This window comes from Fusarium oxysporum, chromosome 6 (genome assembly GCF_000149955.1).
Source record: "Fusarium oxysporum f. sp. lycopersici 4287 chromosome 6, whole genome shotgun sequence".
NCBI lineage: Eukaryota > Fungi > Ascomycota > Sordariomycetes > Hypocreales > Nectriaceae > Fusarium > Fusarium oxysporum.
Window position 1 is genome coordinate 3002877 of NC_030991.1, and position 20569 is coordinate 3023445.

At 49.8% G+C, this 20569-nt stretch overlaps 6 protein-coding genes across 6 annotated transcripts; 1 reads left to right on the forward strand and 5 right to left on the reverse strand.

Annotated features, from left to right (window-relative positions):
• Positions 1 to 257: 257 nt before the first annotated feature.
• FOXG_17059 (uncharacterized protein) lies at positions 258 to 2171 on the forward strand (the record flags this gene model as incomplete). The annotated part of the gene is made up of 1 exon (XM_018397083.1): positions 258 to 2171. One exon carries the CDS (start codon positions 258 to 260, stop codon positions 2169 to 2171), a length of 1914 nt encoding a protein of 637 aa, XP_018257919.1.
• A 1055-nt stretch (positions 2172 to 3226) lies between these two features.
• Positions 3227 to 4575, reverse strand: FOXG_22662 (uncharacterized protein; the record flags this gene model as incomplete). Its single annotated transcript, XM_018403069.1, has 2 exons — positions 3227 to 3344; positions 3428 to 4575. 2 exons carry the CDS (start codon positions 4573 to 4575, stop codon positions 3227 to 3229), a joined length of 1266 nt encoding a protein of 421 aa, XP_018257920.1.
• A 7131-nt stretch (positions 4576 to 11706) lies between these two features.
• Positions 11707 to 12909, reverse strand: FOXG_17060 (uncharacterized protein; the record flags this gene model as incomplete). Its single annotated transcript, XM_018397084.1, has 1 exon — positions 11707 to 12909. One exon carries the CDS (start codon positions 12907 to 12909, stop codon positions 11707 to 11709), a length of 1203 nt encoding a protein of 400 aa, XP_018257921.1.
• Positions 12910 to 14341: 1432 nt separating this feature from the next.
• On the reverse strand, positions 14342 to 14755 carry FOXG_17061 (uncharacterized protein; the record flags this gene model as incomplete). The annotated part of the gene is made up of 1 exon (XM_018397085.1): positions 14342 to 14755. One exon carries the CDS (start codon positions 14753 to 14755, stop codon positions 14342 to 14344), a length of 414 nt encoding a protein of 137 aa, XP_018257922.1.
• An 810-nt stretch (positions 14756 to 15565) lies between these two features.
• FOXG_17062 (uncharacterized protein) lies at positions 15566 to 17220 on the reverse strand (the record flags this gene model as incomplete). The annotated part of the gene is made up of 3 exons (XM_018397086.1): positions 15566 to 15612; positions 15671 to 15814; positions 15867 to 17220. 3 exons carry the CDS (start codon positions 17218 to 17220, stop codon positions 15566 to 15568), a joined length of 1545 nt encoding a protein of 514 aa, XP_018257923.1.
• Positions 17221 to 18385: 1165 nt separating this feature from the next.
• On the reverse strand, positions 18386 to 19885 carry FOXG_17063 (uncharacterized protein; the record flags this gene model as incomplete). Its single annotated transcript, XM_018397087.1, has 4 exons — positions 18386 to 18450; positions 18510 to 18790; positions 18838 to 19694; positions 19862 to 19885. 4 exons carry the CDS (start codon positions 19883 to 19885, stop codon positions 18386 to 18388), a joined length of 1227 nt encoding a protein of 408 aa, XP_018257924.1.
• Positions 19886 to 20569: the final 684 nt, after the last annotated feature.

Consider the following 20569-nt stretch of genomic DNA (forward strand, 5'->3'; position numbering starts at 1 on the left):
ATCTTTCTCTTTGCTACAAGCTGAAGATACTTGACGAAACATCTCGCCATCAAGCTCCCGCCTGCTTGGCTGGCCTGTTCTCCTGTCGTTGAAGCCAGCGACTACAGTTTGCTCCTGAACCAAACTTTTGCTCCCATCTCAAACCTTGACGACTCACTCACTTCCTTCGGAGCTCTTAACATCCGAAGTCAGCTTCACTTCAAGTCAGGACTATTTAAACCTATCCGATTGACTTTTAACAACAACTCCCACTGAACATGTCAACTGCATCGATAACCCGTTTGAGTAGACTCGGATCTGCCGCAACAGATTCGACCGGCACACCGCCTAACTCTCCACTCACACCATCGACACCCACCTGGCCTTCTAGAGACTTTATTCTATCGAAACCGGCTGCCAGCCAGGACAATAAACAACCATATGGAGGCGGGCTTGGAGAGGGTCAATGTGATAGCCCTCGTGATGAGGTGTGCACAGGTGGACTAGTCTCAATGTTGCATACTGGACCAGCATCTCAACATCCGTCAAATCATTCTTCGAGGCCCCCCTTAGGAAATGGCCAAGTCTCGCCTTCCTCAGTTCGACACAGACACTTCGGTGGCCGCGATCTGCGCCAAGATGTGAGCAATGTTCCCTATACAAATGGCGAGGAAAGATCACAGCAGGTCCCCCAAAAGACTCTTGGTGTCCATAACATACTCAACCCTATGGAGCCACAACTACCGGCTTCAGGGGGTAATGGTCATCATCCTCCAGCAGCTCGTCCATCTGAATCCGCGACACTAGACCAGACAGTTGGCCCAATCTCAAGATCTTTTCCTGGCGCAAAAGCTTTCCCACCAGCCCAACCTGCGTCAATTTCTCTTCCAGGTACGCCATTGGGGCCGATGACACCTATCGGAGGGCCGTCATCAGGACGCAATTCCCCGACGGCTTTCCCATTTCCTGCCGTAAATAGTGCAAGACCAAAAGCCAGCCCGACACAACATCCCCGAGCCATAAGTGTTAGTCATGCGCCATCTCGAGAATCTGATGGGCGACAGTCTTTACATGGCTTTTCATCTACTAAGCGACCGTTCGAGGATATAACGCCAGAAGACACCAGAACTCAATATCCCCATCTACATCCTTTAACTGGAGCACCCACTGGTCCTCCCTCAACGATGTCGGATCATGGTAGGTTGCATTCACAGCAGCCGATTGCTTCTCTTGGAACACAAGCTCCTCTCTCTACTTTCCCCCCTAGCCATGCGCCGGGTCGCACGCAACCGCCTCTGGTACACTCTCAAACTTCATATTCTCCTAACATGCAGGCTGGCCGGCCGTTCCCGAGTCCAGGGCCCCTAAGCGAGTCCGCCTCGCCGTGGTCAGAAACACTGCGAAGACATGGGATGGGGGGGTCTCTTTTTGGCGTTGAGGGACAGCAAGCGTTATTGGCACTTCCGGGGAGCGAGGCACCTATCCCTGTTCATATGGACTTTTCGCAGGCGTCTAAGAAAGCAGACGAGAAGAGACAGCGAAATGCAGTGGCTTCAACAAGGCATAGGAGGAAGAAGAAGATCATGCAGGAGGAGAATTCAAAACAACTACAAGAGCTCCGGGATGAAAGGCACCTCATGGAAATAAGGATTGAGGGGTTGATTCAACAACGGGACTTCTACCGTGAAGACCGTAACCGGTTACGAGACATTGTCGCACAAACGCCATCAATAAGTGGCCTTGCCGCCGGACCTCCTAGTCCTACTATTTCGACAAGCAATTCTTATGCAGAGACGGGGTCGTTAGCATCAGGGCCATCTGGGTCCATGAGTTACGGAGATGTACCACCGAACGAAAGACCAGCCAAACGCCGTCGAACCGATGACCATCCTGAATACTCGCTACCACCATATGAATCCCCTGCGAGCGCGCACCCAAGTGCATCCCGAAGTGGGCCTCCGATGCCCATTCCAGGTTGCGACGCGCCATCATGCCCATCCTCTGCGGCGTCCTCAGCAAGCGGCGAAAGGTTACCGCCCTTGAGAGCAATGGAAGGCCGACCTCCTACTGGCCCATCCCCTGGGTCAGGTGCGCAAGAGCAGGATTCGCGAACTGGCAAATGGGTTCCCGTTCAGCCTCGAATGGCAGAAACCGGATGGGCAACAAGTGACACTCACCGCAGGCCTTGGTGAGATGGAGTTTGATGTTTGAGATTTTCAGCACATTACAGTTACGGAGGCTAGTGTCCTCATCTACTCTGGAATACCGGAGTGGTTCAGGCTTTTGTCATGGCTTTGATGACGAACGGATGGGACTTTTGGAAGATGCATCCGTTGGGCCAAGACGAGTTTATTACATTTTGTAATATTGTCTCGTTTATTCTCTTTCCTTCTTCTCCTCCAGGTCCAATGTTATCTGTTGTCCAAGTTGAGAATAGCCAATTACACAACGCAGCCCTTCACGAACACAATGCTCGTTAATTACTACGGTAGCTATTTCGGTGTACAGCACGGCAGATATGGGCCCTTACGCAGACGCAGAGATCAACGGAAGCCTTTAATCTTGTGGGATCTTCATTTTTAAAAGCGCCTGACATCCCCATGCATAACCTACCGTAATGATCTATCCCGCAGTTTACCTCCCCCTCCGATTCATGGGTCCGCGTGACCGCCAACGGCATGATTCGCTATGCTACTGACGGTATTGGGATGCTTCTTCCCAAGTATCTCTTGTCGGAAATGTAGGGTAATAAAACTGACAGGGAATTCCCTTGGCCCTAAGCTAGGATGCAGCGTGAAGCCAATACAGGTGGCCAGGCCACGGCGTTGGAAATATCACAGCCACCCGAGTCTGCGCCTGGGGCATTAAGAAAAACGAATAACCGCTGTAGAGTGGTAGAAATTGAGAGAGTTTCTGTTCTTAAATATATTCTGGTACGCTCGCTAGCCAACGCCACGCCGACGCAAACAGTATACTCCTTGGAAACAAAATGGTGAGGAAATATAACACAACCGGGTATTTGAGATCCGAACGCCTCTTCTGTACCTCAAAATCTTCAGTCCGCTCAATCAGTGACCGTTGGCAACATGAGAAGCCCGACGTCGCCTATCCCGTCAATCGCCAGGTACTCATACACATGATTTTAAACAAAGAGTACATCTCATCAATTCAGTTTGGCATAAGTCGTTACTCATGCTTGTCCGGACTTTGCTCTTGTAAACCCACTTTGTACCCCCATAACATTCATTTATGACGGTGGGTTGCGACTTCGTCGATCGCGATTGGGTCCATCTGGTCGCTGAGCGAGTACAGCTCTCAGTTGCGGGTCGTCCTTGTCTTTGTCTATGTGATGAACACGGACATGTCTAGAAACCATTAGCATCAGAACCTAAATTCCGGAATGCTATATCTGGCTGCAGCGCAAGGATTGACCAGCAAGTTAACATACCGCTGAAGGTTATCTGGACGTGGATATTTGTGTTCCCTGTCAGGGCAAAAAGGGCAAACGTAGCCTGGAGAATCATGAACTAGACCATGTCTTAACATTTCATTCTTTCTCTTGAAGCCCTTGCCCCCTTCACTTCTCGGATATCCTTTGACTGGACAATAGTGTAGCCGTACTGACGAGTGCACATTCATATGAGAATTGAGAAGATATTTTGTCTGGAACGGTTCCACCCGGCATCCCTGGAATGTACATGTATATAAGCCGGCAATAGGCTGCGGATGTGTCATTCCATCAATGCTCATCCGGTCGGTAATTGAGGTTGAGTTGATCGAGACTGATGCGGCGGGTGAAGAGGCAGAATGATCGGTATTCGGAGTCCCGGTAGCATTGCTACTACTATATTCCGTTGTGGCGCGAGCGTGGGTACCATTTGCAGGCTCATGATCTGTACTCCCCTCTGCCGTAGAGTGCGAGGAGAGTGTTCGATATCTATCTGGTGCTGAACGGGGTGATGACAGGAGATTGGTAGTCAAACTGAACCTATGCCCTAGATTTGCAGCTGGCGAAGGAGGGAAAGTCGAGGATGGGCCTGGGCGAGATCGACCGAGATCTTGTTCGGATGGGCGCTCTGGGGGTAAGTCTCGGAGCTCACCAAGTGTTGAACGAAGAGACGGGAGAGACTGTGATGGAAGAGTCTCCTTAGAATTGCCTGCTGGTGCGCGAAGCCCATGGTGAAGCGGCGGTAAGGCTCCGTTAGACGAAGGGATGAGTGGCGATGTGACTTTGCTACCGGAGATATATCCCCGCGCAGACAGACCGTTGATCGGGAGTGCGTCTGCAGCGAGGTTGCCGTCGACGGCACTATCTCGCCACGATTCTTCATCTGGTGAGTCTTCGCCGCATGGAAGGTTTTCGCGGTCAACTTCGCGAGCTATGTCGGGGTTGCGTCCGCCGTCGAGATTATTTATCAAGTTGGCATACCCAGAGGTTTCATAAAACTTGCTGTTACGACTGGCTTTAGTTGTAGGTATAAGGGGGGGAGGACTTGGAGATGACTCTTGGTGCCTTAGATATAGCGGTTCGAGTTTTGGGCTTTGAGGAGCCACGCCATCCGGGTCGTCTGTATCGTTCTGCGTAGCTAGGAACATCGTTGTCGAGTTGGTGGTGATTACTCAAATCACAGAACATGAGATAAAGGAGTTAGGGAATGGGGTGGGAATATAACTCAAAGTTCGTGGCAAATGCATGCAAGCAGACCGAGAGAAGCGACATGCCGGTGTTGGTTCGTATTCTAATTCCCACTTCTCCTATAGATCGCTGGACAGTACTCGGAAGCGACATTCAAGATGCGTGTGTTGTCAGCAGTCAGTAATTACCAAGCCGAGGCGGTTTATTCTTGCGACGCGAGCGCGGTGAGTTGTTCGTAAAACGATGTTGTCGAGGTGGTAGTGTATTCACCGATCGCGGGGCAATGCGTAATATTTTGGAGACTCTGCCCGCCCGATGAGCGAGAGAATTGCGAAAAGGGGATTCGGAGCTTTTTGTGTTCGAGTGATTGGTGTTACCTCTCCTGTCTTTCGTTACGGTCAGTTGGCTGAGAACAGGAGGCTCGCGGATGAGGCTCTGCTTTGTTGTTCTTGTTTTGGGGGCCCTATGACAGTGCGTATTAAACGACATCTTTCTTCAAGCCTAACCTATATCGGAATAGTGTAGCCGACAGCCTAGCCAATGAGAACAAGTCTAGCTGGTGCGGGGCAACCGACAGCTTTCGTGAGAACTCCTTCTTTCCTGCCAACTCCTTGCTCTACCTCGGAAATTTTGGGACGAAGAATCTTTCAGACCTCTCCCACTGAAGAAGAGATATGTAATCTATATTTACATCGAAGAACCATTGGCAAAGTAAAACGCTGCTCGACTGACTTGAGGGGAAATGTAAGGAGTCTCATCCGAAGGGCCTAGGGTAGGACGTTTTCAAGCAAGATAGATATCCCATGTAAAAACTCGAATCTCTTTTTGATGCTGGCAAGTAAGTTCCATGAAACAAACCTGTCATAACCCGCACTTCTGATGACGGCGCAACTTCTGTCGACCCCGATATGGACGAGCACTTCGGCAAGAGAGCCGTACTTCTTCGACCGAGATGCAAAGAGGATAGCGGCAAATCGCGATGGGCCCCTATTATTGTGATGCTTTCTCAATTACAGAGCACGTAACCTAGGTCACCATACCAACTCATACCAACCACTGCTCTATCCTGCACGCCTAATGGCCCTTTGCTTAGCGCCTCGTCTAGTGGTTTTTTTTGAGGTTCTTAAGATGACAAAGGACATGCACAGCTCTGATTGGAGTCCAAGCTGGAAACGATGACACATCTTACAGGTTGCACCTCGGTGCGTTATCAAAATCGCTTTGAGTGACATGTCAAGCCCAGATATATTGATGATGCTCAACAACTGCGTACAGGAGTAAACATTTAGAATGAGACGGAACGTCCCATTCTATTACTTCCGTAGCTCGTAGCAGCATGTCGCACTGAGCGTGCTTAAAGGGTTAGAGTGAATATGATGAGCAGCAGTAGTGAGTTGATTGGTTCTATCTTCAGTGTGGGGTATTCCATCCCACAGGTTTTACTTTAAATCACCCAGCTTGATTACTAAGGGCTGTTGTTCCTGAGGATCATTGAGACCATGCCCGGCCTGCGACACACCCCCCCAGATTTCAGTCTGTATCAGATGAGATCTGCATATCATCCTGATCGATATCCTCCTCTGAAACGTGTTCTGGATCAATCCGCAGTGAGATATCAACCAGACCCAATTGTTTCACGAAGTGAGAATGCTTTTCTGCTGAAAGAGGTTTTGTGAAGCCATCTGCAGGCATGTCTGTTGTTGGAACCCATTGAACTGTAATTTTGCCGTCTCGATGGATCTGTCTTAGCCAAAAATTGTGGATGTCGACGTGTCTTAACTTTGATGTTAGTTGTGGTCTCTCTTTCTGGACCAGTCCCACTGTTTGTTGATTGTCACAGAGGATGCGTGGTTGGTGTTCTGGATCGAATTGTATCTGACCGAACAGTCGGTATAGAGCTATTGTCTCCCTCGCTGTATGAGACAGCGATAACAGTTCCGCTTCAGTCGTTGACGTGGTTACAGTCTTCTGTTTTGAAGACTGCCACATGATTGCCCCGCTAAACAACTTCATGAGATAGCCCTGGGTGGATCTTCGAGTCTCTGGATCATCCGCGAACGATGCGTCGCTTGACTGCTGTAGTACTTCATCATCGCCTGTCTCTACTGCTGTGGCCTTATCCACAGAGCCCGAGAACTCGATGGCATAGTACCGTGTGGTCTGGAGATATGAGAGAACTCTGTTCGCATACCGCAGGTGCTCTGGTGAAGGGTTCATAGCGAATTGGCTTAACTGGCTAGCTGCATAGGAGACATCTGGTCTTGTTACTACTGCCGCATACAGAACTGATCCTACCTTTTCTTGCATCTCTGTTATCTGTCGAATAGTGGCCTGTCCTTCGAAAGGTTGGGGACGGTACGACGGAATGAGAGGAGTTGTCGTTCTCATTGATTTGTCGATCCCGAACTTGTTACAAAGTTTGTCGATATATCCATCCTGGCAGATCCAGAGCTTCTTGGCCTTGGTATCTCGAAGGATCCTGATGTCGAGGAAGGTGATTGCTTCTCCCAAATCCTTAATCCCGTATTTGCCGTTTACTGCTGCTTTGAATTCGTTGACTTGTTGGAGGTAGTCAGATTGTGCGATGATGAGAAGATCATCGACGTAAAGAAACAAGACAAGATGAGTCTCGTTGTTAATGAGAATGCATGGTTCATCTGGGCATTGTTCAAATCCCAGGTCTTTGAGGAACCGTACAAGTTCATGGTACCACAGTTTTGGTGACTTACGCAGACCATAGAGCGCTTTGAGCAGTCTCCAGACCTTTCCTGATTGACCATATCCCGGTGGGCATGTGGTGTAGACCTCCTCGTCCATTTCAGCGTTGACGAAGGCGTTCTTGAAGTCAACTTGGTGACATATCAGCCCAAACGCACAGACGAGAGCCATCAGAATCCGGAAGCTTCGATAAGCACCGGTTGCTGCGTAGATATCTTCACCAGAATGGTGCTGAAGATCACCTCTGACACAGATGCGGGCTTTGTGACGAATGAGATGTCCTGTATCATCCAGTTTGTAGGTAAAGACCCATTTGAGCGGCAGTATCTGTTTGCCTTCTGGACAATCAACTAGTTGAAAGGATTTCTTCTCCTTGAGTGAGTTGATCTCGGCGCCTGCAGCTCGTTTGAAGCCTTCTCTCTCAGGGTGCCGTTTTAGTTGATGCCAGAATTCAGGTGGTGGTAGCAGGTCCCTCCGATGGATTCGGATTGACCGTGCAGCTGCGAAGGCGTGGGCGATCTGATGTCCCAGCTTCGCGCGTTCCAGTCGTAGAGCGTATGCCTGTCTTCGTGCTCGCTTCTGAACTCGATGTAGGGTGGAGCGCGGTTTGAGTGTTTCGATTGCATCCTGACCTTTCTGAGACAGTTTGATGTTTCTCCCAGAAGTTGTCCGAAGGTTCTGGAGCACCTCGGCGTCCGTTGTTCCTTCCTTTCTGGGCGCCTCTTCTCCTGCCATATTTGTCCGAGGATGCGATGATGCTTGATGGAGAGCTGCTTGATTCGGGGGCCGCAACACGTCTGGCTGTTCAACCTGTATTTCCCCTGCTGTTGCTCGTTCAGGTGAGCTTTGTGGTGTGAGAAGCAACCCTAGTGGAGGTGGCTCTACTTCTGTTTGGATCGAAACAGGAACTGATGTTGCTATATCCTCCGTGATAGGCAATGGCTCAACATCTTCTTCGTCCAGATCAACTTCGTTGACCGTAATGGCGAGAGCCTGTCCTGATTCAGGACGAGTTGTGGCAAGCTGTGGATCGTACATGACTTTCTCGTCAATTTGAACATCACGAGATACAATAACACGATCGAGGTGTGGAATCCAAACTTTGTGGATATTAGTTGCGTCGAATCCGACAAGCCATCCCGTGAGCGCGTTTTCTTGTAGTTTCGCTCTGGCCGGACGAGCTTTCTTGTTCTTGATCAATACATAGGCGAGAGAGCCAATGATTTTGAGATGTGAGAGGTTCGGCTTTCTGCCATGAACCATCTCAAACGGAGTTTGCCATTGTTTTCGTTGAACCGGGATGCGATTGAGGAGGCGGGTAGCATGAGCAACGATGTAGGGCCAGAGTTTCTGAGGTAGATTTCCCTGTATTCGAAGCTTGCGAGCGATAGTCATGATCACCCCCCCAGAACGTTCGGCAGGACCGTTCTGATCTGGCGTATCTGGTGGAGATGGATTGAAGATGATTCCTTTCATTGTAATGAAATGCTTCCATTTCTTACCCAGACCTTTCTCGCCATCTGATCGGATGTACCGCGTAGTGAAACCCCAGTTGTCGTTTGTAATGGCGAGAAACTCTTGCGTAGCCGACAGGAGTTCCTCTTGAGCCTTGTTCGGGAGATTGAAGGATACGTGGTAAGCCGAGTGGTCGCAATAAAAGTGAGCGACCCAGGAGTCGGCGTTGAAGGCTTCCTCCATATCGACAAGGTCGAGATGTATCCTTTCAAAAGGGTAGGTTCCCCTCCAGGTTGGTACACGTGAGATTTGCTGGTGCGCCTGTCCGAGTTGGCATTCGGGACAAAGCTCAGATTTTCGTTCAAAGTCGTGAGTGCCAAGTGCGACTCCTTCGACTACTTGAGGCACGTGTTCGAGAGCTTCCTTACGGATATGGCCAAGCCTTGCGTGCCAGATATCCATAGATGCTATTGCCACTTGAGGTGTTCTCGACTTGGTCGCCATTGCAAATGACTTCACAGCCTCTTGGTGCGACTTTGCCTTGAAGACAGCGTCCTTCATGCAAGGTTCGACCACTCGGAAAGCACCATACTTTGTTGCCTTGAAGGCATTTGATCCATCCGAATACTCCATCCAACAGGTCCTAGTATTAAAATAGAGGCCTTGTTGTTCGAGAGAGTGCGTGTTGATGAGGTTCCAGTGGAATCCGGGAACATGGGCAACATTCTCGATCTGGATTAAGCCTGGACCCGATGGGGTATCAACATGGACTGTGACATTGCCGACACCCGTGATGTATGTGCCTGAGTCGCCAAACTCGATGACTTCATTTTCCAGAGGCTTGTATTTAGTGAAGCGAGATAGGTCATTGCAGACATGCGTATCCGCGCAGTTATCGAGTCGAAAGCAGTCGCCGTACTCGTCTTTTGCGGTTGTGCTGAGTGCGAACTTTGACGTAACAAATGCAGCTCTTGATTTGCGTGGTAACGCGGCAGCAGTGTTTGAAGTCTCGTCTTCTGTCGGAGTCTTGTGTTGATTCTCCGTACTGTCAGACTGCCAGAACTTAGGTAGGTTGATCTTGTTTCTCCTAAAGTTCTTTTCGATGTTTGTCCGAAGCCTCCTGCTCCCTTTGACTGCAGTGATGACTTTCGATTGGACTTGGATGGCTGGTGTCCATCCTTCTGGTGCCTTCGAAGGATTTAGGTAGTAGCAGTCAGCATACTTGTGAGACATGCCACAGACGCACTGTTGAGGGTTTGTGCTCGAAGATGAAGGTTGTGTTCGCTGTCTTTTCTGCTGGGGCTGGCTCTCCTCGTTTTGCGAGTCCCAGCCATAGTCATGCTTCCTATCTTGGAATGTGGCATGGGCTGCTCGTCCCCTAGTAGCGTTCTCCTTCGGTGGTGCCATTGTTCTGAATTGCCTAATACAGAATCCGATCGTGATCTTCTTCTCGGAGAGGGTTGGGTTGAGCTTGCGGAAGGTCCTGAGAGCTCTGTTCGTTGTATTCTGAGCTTTCTGAACAATAGTGGCATCATCATTTTGATCATTTTCGTCCTCTTCAGAATCAGCCGAGCTTGCAACGGTGATAGAGCCGTTACTGGCATGGTCAGGGTTAATCTCGTTAAGCGCGGTGAGAAAAGCGTTTGAGATCTTCTCCATTGCTTTTGCTGCCTCCCTGATGAGGTTCTTCTCGTTCTCAACCTGAGCTTCTTTGGACTTCATGTAGTTGTAGAACGGTGGGTTGACTTCACGAGATGCTTCAATGAACGCATCACAAATCTGTGACTCGCTGAGATTCTCGATCTTGTAACGCTTGGCGTTGCTGACGAGAGCAGGCCAGCGGCTAAGCCATTTGTCAAGACTAGTGTTGCCAGGGCCTTTCTTAAGCGATTCGAACTCGGTCCTGACATTCTGCTTCTGATCTTTCGCAGTGGGTTGGATGCTATCAGCCAGCGCGATGAGTTTGCCGCGGACGTCATGGATTCCGAGGTAGTGTTGCTTGAACTCCTGGCACACCGTGAGGTCGATGCGATCAGAGACCTTGTCATATTTCTTCTTCTCGCTCTCGTAGATAGCCTGGAGGCTGTGGTATTTCTGGATCGTATCCTTGCTCGCTGAGTCTGATGGTTTGGTCGCAGTAAAGACCAGGTTTTCGATCCCTTCTGGATCACAATAGTTCCAGACATCATTACGCACGGCAAGGTCCTCGATAGAATTAATCCAGTTCGTCCAGTCTTCACGGGCGTTGAGCATAGCGAGGTTATGGTCTTTGATCGACATCTTGTGTTTGATGATTTTTGGTAAAGGCAATGTTAACTTCACTTTTTAGTTGACTTCTATTTAATGCGTTAGCTTCCTTTTTTATTGAAATCATTATGAAAATATCAGTTTTTCTGAGTCTTCTCTGTAGTTGCTGCTTTCGCGGCTGGTGATGAACCCGCAGTAAGCATAATGCAACCGGTCCAACTTCGTTCCGGTTTCTCTGAAGAGAATTTCCTGTCGGAAGAAAGATTTCATTGCGTCCAGGTTGACAGGAAAGCTGGTAATGGTGATAAATATCGCGTGCGACGTAGCGAAAGAGTCTCCGGGCTCATAACTGTCGCACTGAGCGTGCTTAAAGGGTTAGAGTGAATATGATGAGCAGCAGTAGTGAGTTGATTGGTTCTATCTTCAGTGTGGGGTATTCCATCCCACAGGTTTTACTTTAAATCACCCAGCTTGATTACTAAGGGCTGTTGTTCCTGAGGATCATTGAGACCATGCCCGGCCTGCGACACAGCATTTTCATATTATTTCGCAGGCACATTTCACCAATCGAGGTTGTAATCACGATGAGGATAATCGCAAACAGATCGATTCAACAATTCTAAATTACCTCCCACTCGCAACTTCAAAAGCAAAGGAACAGAAACACGACTCTATGGTCCGCGACTGCGCATCGCCCGGGTCGATCGATATTGTAGTTTGGGAAGTTCCATTTCGACATCGATGCCCTCGTCAGCTTCCATGATATTTGGATCCACAGCCATAGGTGCCGTGGGATCTGCTGCGATAATAGGTTCGGCAGCTTCGAGTTTTGCGGGCTCTAACTTGTTCTCCTCCTTAGTGGGTGTCGGACTGCTTTCCTTGTGGTCAACCGCCATGTCGCGGCGCACACTTACGGGCCGCCGCGTCCGGACTTTGCCCATCTCGCCTGTTTCCTTTGCTAGTTCAGGCTCTTCACGCTCAACGCGCTCCATTTCTGTCTTGGCCATCTCGAGGACCTCCGTCAGTCGTTTCTGTACCTTACTGATCTCGTCGTTGCAGTCGCCATCGCGAAGAAACTGATGAGCACCGTGCTCACACATACTCTGCACAAACTCGAGGCCCTTGTCTAGCTTATCGTATACATCTGGTGGTTGGTCACCAGCACCGGGTCGGGATATCGACATAGGACCGAATCGCCTGCTGCTCATGTATCGTAGTGAAGGGATGGCGTCGTCATTGCTTCCATCCTCTGATACTTCTTGCTCCGCAAGCTTCTTGATCTGGGCAACTCTTGCGGCCATCTTGGCTTTACGCATCAGGTTTCGACTTGACGAGACGAACCTCACAAGGTCGTCAAAGAAGCTCTGAACATAGCAATCATAATAGACAATGATCATGCTCCGTGTGCGATAGGCGGCAGGGGCGTCTTCGTTGGACGTCATGGATGGCGACTTGGGCTTCTTCCTTACCCGAGCTCGTGCTCTAGCTTGTGCGGCTTTCATGATCTCTTGTTGCTGACGAATGGAGCCAGGGCTTGGGGCGTGCACCTTAGGTGTCTCGGGCTTGACTGATGTCTGTGCTGTGTTGTCGCCTGCGCCATCTTTGAGGATGTCCTCGTTCCCTGGAGCCTCGGCGTGAACTACTGGAGGATCATCTTTAGGCTTGAGGGACTCGGTTGAGCCTTTGTTGCGAAGTGACTTTGTCTCCGCACTTTTGCCCTCTGCGGCAGCAACAGCGGCCAACTCGGCCTGGCGTCGGTCGACCTGGCCGCTGAGGTCGTCGAGTCGCTGTAACCAGTCCGGGACGTCGTTGACAAGATTCTTGAGGGCATCCATCGCCAAGTCGCGAAAGCTTGGTTCTCGTGGGGGAGTCATGTTGAAATTATGATAGTAGGAGTCTAATGGGTAGGAATTAAAACGATCAGGAGAGCATCGGAAACTTAGCCGTTGAACGGGGCATGAAGCTGAAATGACAGTGTCGAAAGACGGGCAGTTCCAATCTTATCACAAAAGTAGAGAATGGACAAGGAATTGATCATTGATTGCATTGTGACTAGTCCATTCTTTATATGTCTCGGAGGGACGCAGGGAGTCTCCTGTCCCCTACCGAGCCAGCTCCCGTCCTGCGCAACACTTTCGCGGACAGCGCGGACAGAGCGGACACCCCTGTCAAGCCCAAGCCACTACTCGGTAGAGTTGTCTCATTTCCCACCCGCTTTACTCTCCGAAAACAGGGAAGCTTGTCTTTGCTTAGTCGTGTTGGTGCTGGGGTTTTTTGAAGGGTCGTAATGACCAGGGTACCCCCGTCACATCGTCACGCTACTCTTTTTCTACGCGGGACATGGGCCAGGGGACACGGAAGTAATCCACCCAACGCTTGTACCTGCGGGTCTCATTTTGCACTGGCAGTCAATTGTGCATATGCAACGCGCCTCTCTCGTGCAGCCCAGGTACAGACCTCCGCTTGGCCGCGAAATTGATCAGCGTTTCCAACAGAGGCCGGAACCCAGCTCTTCTGGGCTTCTACGGTGGCAAGTCATCTCTGGTACGGATGATAGTAGACGCGGTCAATTGTTATCGCAAAATGACAATCAAGGAACTAGCATATGGAGAAATTCTGCGTCTTTGGAGAACAACATGACCGGACCGCACGGATAAAGGGCCGGCGCAACACGCCATGCGATAAGCCACGTGTCATGGCAAGTCCATGTACCAAGTCTCGAACGTTGTGGCCCGGCCGCTGGACCGTGGGATCTCGCAGCGCGGCCATCAAGCTCGCCCCAAGAGGCGTGAGCCGTTACTAAGTCTTTCCCAATCTACTTCGCAGCTGGACTACGCCATGGTGTTTTTGATCCACCTTGCAATTGGCATGCTAACTAAAGACGGCCAATCCTTTCAGACGTAATAGTACGTTGGCAACAACCTCGGTGACTGAAGTCAAGGCGGCTCATCCAGGCATCGCCGTAGCCAGCGTTCCCTGGGAGGATTTGGGTTCGCCTGTTTACTTGCTCCGACAGCGTGCTTCTTTGACCAAAATAGTCTATGTCTCAACTTTAAATTGATAGCCTGACTTGTTACAAGACAAACGAGATCTCACTCGGAGCTGGTCTGACGTGCACTTGAGCTATATCATGCTAGCCCGACCCGTCTACCAACGCCAATCATGCAACAGTTGGAGCACACCTCTCGACATCCTACAAACTCTTTGCATTGTCGCAAGCGCTACTGCTTCAACTAGCTGAAGAGACAGTCGTCAGGCAGTGTAGGGTACCTCATTGGCATCTCGTTACTTTACTGCAATGATGGGTTAGTCACTCATGTAGTGTTCCTCGTCGCACACAATGCCTGTGCGAATAAACAAAGAAAGGAAATCATATTCTAGACCCACCTGGCCAAGGGATTGCAGCCTGTGATCATGCTCCTCTCTCATACGGTATATTTGACCAAGTACTTCTTGCATCTCGGCACACGTTCGCTCGATGGTCGCATTTCGGTTGCCCTCCCTCTGCCAGCGCTGAACGTCGCGATACATCTTGTCGTACCGGCGCTGCTTCTTCTCCATATCCTGGCAGAGTTTGCAGTTATCTCTCTTGGTCCTGGTTTCGTAGACAAGCTTCAGGCCGCACGTCTCGCCCATCCGGTATTCTTTGTTGCACTGTTGGCGGAAGTGACCCCAACGCCAGTAGCCGCAGGCCCAGCGCGTTTGATCAAAGTAGCACATCACCGAATGATGGTAAAAGAGTTCCAGTGGCGAGCTTTCGGGACGGAAAGGGCAAGGTAGCGCTAGCCCACGGCGGCCTGGGCAAAAACTGCGTTGTAAGGCGACAAACTGCTTTACAACGACTGGCGTATTATGCTCAACTCAAGTACAATCAACATTGAACTGTCAGGTAAAAAGATGGATGATCTGTCAGAGTGGCAAGGGGATGGCGTGAGGTTGAATGGATACCAAAACAAGACACTGATGCTGAGGGTTCCGTCCACTGGTCCCGTGGCTCAACAGCGAACTGGGTCAAATGGTTGGCTCACATTGAACTGTTGGTTGGTAGATGAGTTGCCAAGATTGGGAAGTCGGATTGACCGATTACCCAGTGCCGCTGCGCAAATAAACCTCCCCTGGTTACTCTCCGGGCCCATCATGCACGCTCGTCGCTGCCTCTTCCATCCACAGATCGCTATCCACTTGGAAATAGTCTCTTCAAAAGAAGAAGTACCAGGTGTCTGTTTTGTGTACGGCCATTCAATTACGAATTGTGTAATTTACCGCCAATCAATAATACTCTTCAGCGATTCAATATGCCTGGCTGGTACTTAGTGGTAATTGAGTTTTCGACGCATCTCTGAACTGTGCGTCTGTCCAGCTCGGTTGCTCGTGCTCGTCAATTTCAACTGATTAGATCTCGACACAAAAAGTGATCAACTTAACAGAACCTTTCTCTATATACGCTCCCAAGCTGCTGTAGATGACTGATCCATTGTGACATCAAGGCCCCAAACTCAGCTGCTTCGCGACCTATTTCTTCACTCATCCCTAGGCTTTTCGCCAAAGCTCTTTATATTCTGCCCATTTGCAAAAGCCTGCCAAGTTTCATTGTCAGCATGTGATAGCTGCGAAAGCCCTGAGAATCTTACTGACCTAAAGACTGCAGCACATTTTCGTCCGATCTGCTGCCATCAACAAACATTCCAACCATTCCTCTCTCACTCAGGGTCTGCCGACAAGCCAGGAGCAATCTCGTAGCCACCGAGTCACGACGATTGACCATATCCGGGTCTTCATCTAATTTGACAGTCAGCCAATGTCAGATAACATGGTTTGGATTGTGGACGACCTTTGATGCAGATGCACGAAACTCCTCCAATGCCTTGTCCGATTGAGGCTGGCCATGGAATATCTGCGCCGCAAGGGCTCCCATTATTTGGAAAATATGTTATTGCCGCAGCTACCAGATTTTCCCCTTCAAGCCCGACTACAATGTCGTTCACATAGCAAGTGTCCATAGTTTTGGCGTATTGGTCGTACCACCCAAACCGGTATCTCTTCTGTGACTCCTTATTTGCCATCTCGACAACCTTCTGGTAATCTGCTGTCTGACATGGCCTGAAAGTCAAGCCAGCGGAAGCCAGATCAGGAACTGGATGGTCGGCAAATCTCAAGAGCCAATCGAGCACCCGCCGCCCGTTTCCAGGTGTGGATTCCTTCATGTTCCAACCTCGTTTTTCGAACCACTCCGTATCGGTTTCAGGAACGGGCAGACCGTAGAGTAATCTTGGAAATGTGCTTCCAAGTTGAATGATTCCGACACCTCGAATCTTTTTAAGTTTGCTCGCGACCTCGTCGTGGAGGAAGCGCCCAACACCTTGGCCCCGAAAGTCTTTATGAACGATGATGGCGGCTATTGATCCAATCAGTCGGTCGCCACTACTATCCGTAAACGTTGTGAATGTTGCACAAAATCCAATGGCCTCCCCTTTATGGGGTTCTCTCACCAAGTAATGCATGGCATATCCATCGCGTTTCAAGCGAGAACCAAGAGTTGACCGATTTAGATAGAACTTGGAAGGCAAACATGCTTCCCATAAAGCGTGGGTCTCTGGGAGATCTCTGTCGTAGTCCCATTTCAGGAGCGGCCAAGTTGGCGGGGGAGGAGAGTTACGGGTCTTTGGCGTGGCCTCTGTTGTCGGCCGTTCACTTGTCAAAAGAACGGCGACGGCTTGTAAGTCTGCCACAAAGTACCCCGGACACTGAATGAGAGTTGGGAAACCATACGCGCGGGCCCCCTTTTCCGAAACTTCACAGCAGGCTACCAGCACTAAAGGGCGCTCTTCACACACCTCACGAGCAACCTCGGCGAGTTCAAGCTGAAATAAACCTTCCTCTGTCGAGAAGCCAGTCAGCACGAAGATAACGACTCGTGCTCGCTTGATGAATGCCACATGAATGCCGGTAATGCCACGCTCCTTACTATAAGGAACATGCCGGATCCAAGGATGTGTGCGCGCAAGTGCTTTACCGAGAGGCTCGAAAGGATCACCTGCGTTGGTAGGACTCTGGTCTAACGGAACAACAGCAGGTGTTAATAACAAGACTAAATCTTCTTCACCAAGGTTCTTTTGAAGGGGAATCAGGTCTTGGTGATCCCATAGTAAAGTGGCCGGTGAGCTCTGGCTTTGTATAGTTGACATCGTTTGCAATTGAGTGTTATCTCCTAAGATCAAGTGACTTATGAACAGTCTTTCGGATACAGATTGAAATCACTCAGCTCAGAATTGAACCACCCAGTGCCTATATACCGGAAATTGGCTTGATTGTTAAGGTCGTGGTGAAGATGTGATTAGAATTGATGGGGAAAGAGATTGTTGGACCGTGGGATTTACTTCGCGGTACACTTTTTATGACACCAATCAGCATGAAATAAGCCACCCTAGCGGTCAATGGCCCGGTAACGCTCGATGTTACAGGGCAAAGAAGAGGACATGATATTGGATCCATTGATGTGATATCGGATACTTCGATGCTTTTCTATGACTTAGACAACACTGAGACAAGGCGGTGAGAAGGTGGGATAGGGTGTCTCCATAGTACAATTGTTTACGGTAGCACTAAAATAGGCCCTGCTGCCATGACCACCCAGGCATGTCCCTTGACATCAACTGCTTGCGTTATGAGATGCTTCCAGATATCTGAATGACTTGTTTAAATCTCATTCAATTCAAGCCCCTTTTTCGGCCTGATTCGCGGCCCAGCTGACCATGTCATGTTGCGCTAGGTTTCCTCAGTCATCCTCAAGTTGCTAAGCACATTGATGGACAGCTTATCGTGGCAGCTGAATTCTTACCCTATGGCTCCTTCAACAGCCAGGTACCCCTTCTGATACCCGGTGATGGACCCTGTTCCTGAGTCGCAAGCATCGACCTACACCTCAGGTTACATCCGCCCCTGAACAGCTGTGTGTTATCGTTTTTCACAGGGTATTTCTTAAGTGCTATCAAGGCTTGACGCCAAATTGGTATTGCATCGTTCATGCCATTATATAAAGATGCCAAGCTCAATACAGCAGAAGCTAGGCTGCTAGGCTATGATTTCCTGGAACAAAACAGCATTTGGTCATACCAGATCTGAGAATTGCCAAAGACTATCTGCTTGACATAAGAATCACTTTACTCTCTACACGAACCTCCGCTTCGCACAACGGAAAGGCTAGCGATTGCGAGTATCAGTTCCAAATGATGTGATCCGAGAATGTATGTGGACTCACCAGCACTACCGCTCGAGTCTTAGTAGATACCCTGGCCTGAACTTTTGCACCGTTCCGGTCTTGAAAGAGTTTCGAAGAAAAGACTATATTTATCACCGGTTACCGCTGTCACTGCCTTCTTTAGAAGCGTCGTATAGATCCAGACAGTCTCCGAGAACTACAAGTGCAAGTTAGCGGATCTGGCCAGACTCTCTGAATGGAGCAGTATTTGCTCACCAGCGGTTATTTGATCTTCCCATACTCCATATTGATAGTCCACCAGGCCATGGCGCTCGATACCGTCACATAGCCTTATTAGTTCGTTTCCCATCTTTTTAATCATGGCCTCTGGAACCAGATTTTGCGTTCTCCAAAGTTGTTGGGATGAAGTCATTAGGTCAATTTGGCGCTGGCCCAACCCGAGCCAAGCATGGTTGAAGTCGTTCCACAGCTGAATACGATCAGCATGGAGGTTGGTATCGTCAAGATTAAGACCTGGGCACGCACAGTAGTCAGCTCTGGCTTTCTTCTGTTCCCCTCTACGATTACATAGACAGTGTAATACATGCCTAGATCTGCGACCTGAGACAAGAGCCAGCTAGTGAGACTAAGCAATGTCTCAGATGCACTCTCGAGAGATCCATTTACTATCTCCTGAAATATGCTAGCCAGCTGCCTCTGGTAACTGACCCATTCCTCCTCGAGGGCGCCTTCCGCATAGTCATGATCTTCTGTCATTGAAACATCGGCGGTTTTTGTTGCCTGTGGCATTACGCTTTCACTGGACATGCTGTTGCTCGCATAATTCATAGCATTGCTTTGCTGATACACATTCGCGGATCCGCTTGAGCCCTGCGCCGGTTGCTGTGGACTCGGACCAGCTGAGGCCCCAGTCTCAGACCCAAAGTAGCGGGAGGCGATATCTGGTGGCATCATTTGCATAGCTGCAGGTTGCCGCGAGCTGAATTGCTGCGCATCGTAAACTGTTTTTTGCGTACTTGGTTGGCCAACGTTATACATCGCCGTAGCTGCAGTACTGTAGTCGCCAAAGCCTTGCGTTCGGCGGGAGTCGTGGCCGTACTCGGAGCCATAAGCTATAGCTGTGCCAGGCATATTTGCCGTCGAGAATGATGCACTAGGATCTGAATAGTAGCTATTGTAGTTACCATGAGACCCCATGCCTCGCCCTGACGATGAAGGGCCAGCAAGAGATGCAGGGCGATACCTGTCGTTGGAAATTCCAGCGAGCGAACGGCGCTGTTGTGACGGATCGTTGAGTGAGTATCTTTGATTGGGGTTCGAATGGACCGGCGGTTCATTCTGCCTCCTCATACGGTTCGAATCGTCCATGCCCCAAGGACCTGTGATAACACACGGCCCTGCTGTTGTTCTAGGCTGATGGGTGGTTCGTAATGTTGGTGACTATAAGGCAGCCAGTTTCGATGGCCCGGAATAGTTGAACAACAAGCAGTGCGGTATCGTTTGAAGTAGTCTGCGTATCGATAAAGTTAAAAACTAACGAACAAGTTGGGAGATGTTTGGCCTTATTGAAGTCATGCCAATGTTGTCGAATCGCCAAAGACACTGACAGCCTCAGCAGCGAGTTGGATCATAATATATAAAGTTTAGGAAGAGGTGACCGAGAACTGCATATAGGTCCAGAAACTCTTGCTCAAGGACTTTACGGACCAGCGCTGACTGTAAGCAGGCTACCATATGGTCGCTTTGCTTTCAACTTCTTGGTCTCCAGACCAACAATGCAGCCTCGCTCCTACGTGTTCAATCGCCCACACATCATGCCATGGCTATGCAGAATAGGCTCTCAAAGAAGATATCGCTAGGCTTTTTTATTTAGTATCTATCCTTCGTTACTCATGTAATCACAAACAAGGGCCCGGCACCTTACCTATGGACGTAGAGAATGCTGGCAATGATGCTTGAAATGTCGCGCATTGGGCTCTGTTAGAGCGCTGGATTTGGCCTCCAGCTGTGGATCCACCAGCCAGCCCCGCAAACACAGATGCCACGTTTATTAATAGAACCCAATCTGAAGAGGACATTTTAGGGCCACGCCTGGTTACATTGTCTCGCGCTGTTTGTGTGCATCGTGCCCTGCTAGCAGACGGGTAACTCTATCATGCGTGGTTCCTTGCAGAAGCGCTTACAGCATGGACAGCCAGTTGATGTACTGCACTAACCCCGCCAGGCGCTACGTCTTCGCTTCTCCATTGTTCACTACACAAGAACAGCGGGGTCCAGACCCACGTCATTAACCCCTCCGAAGTCATTTGTGACAT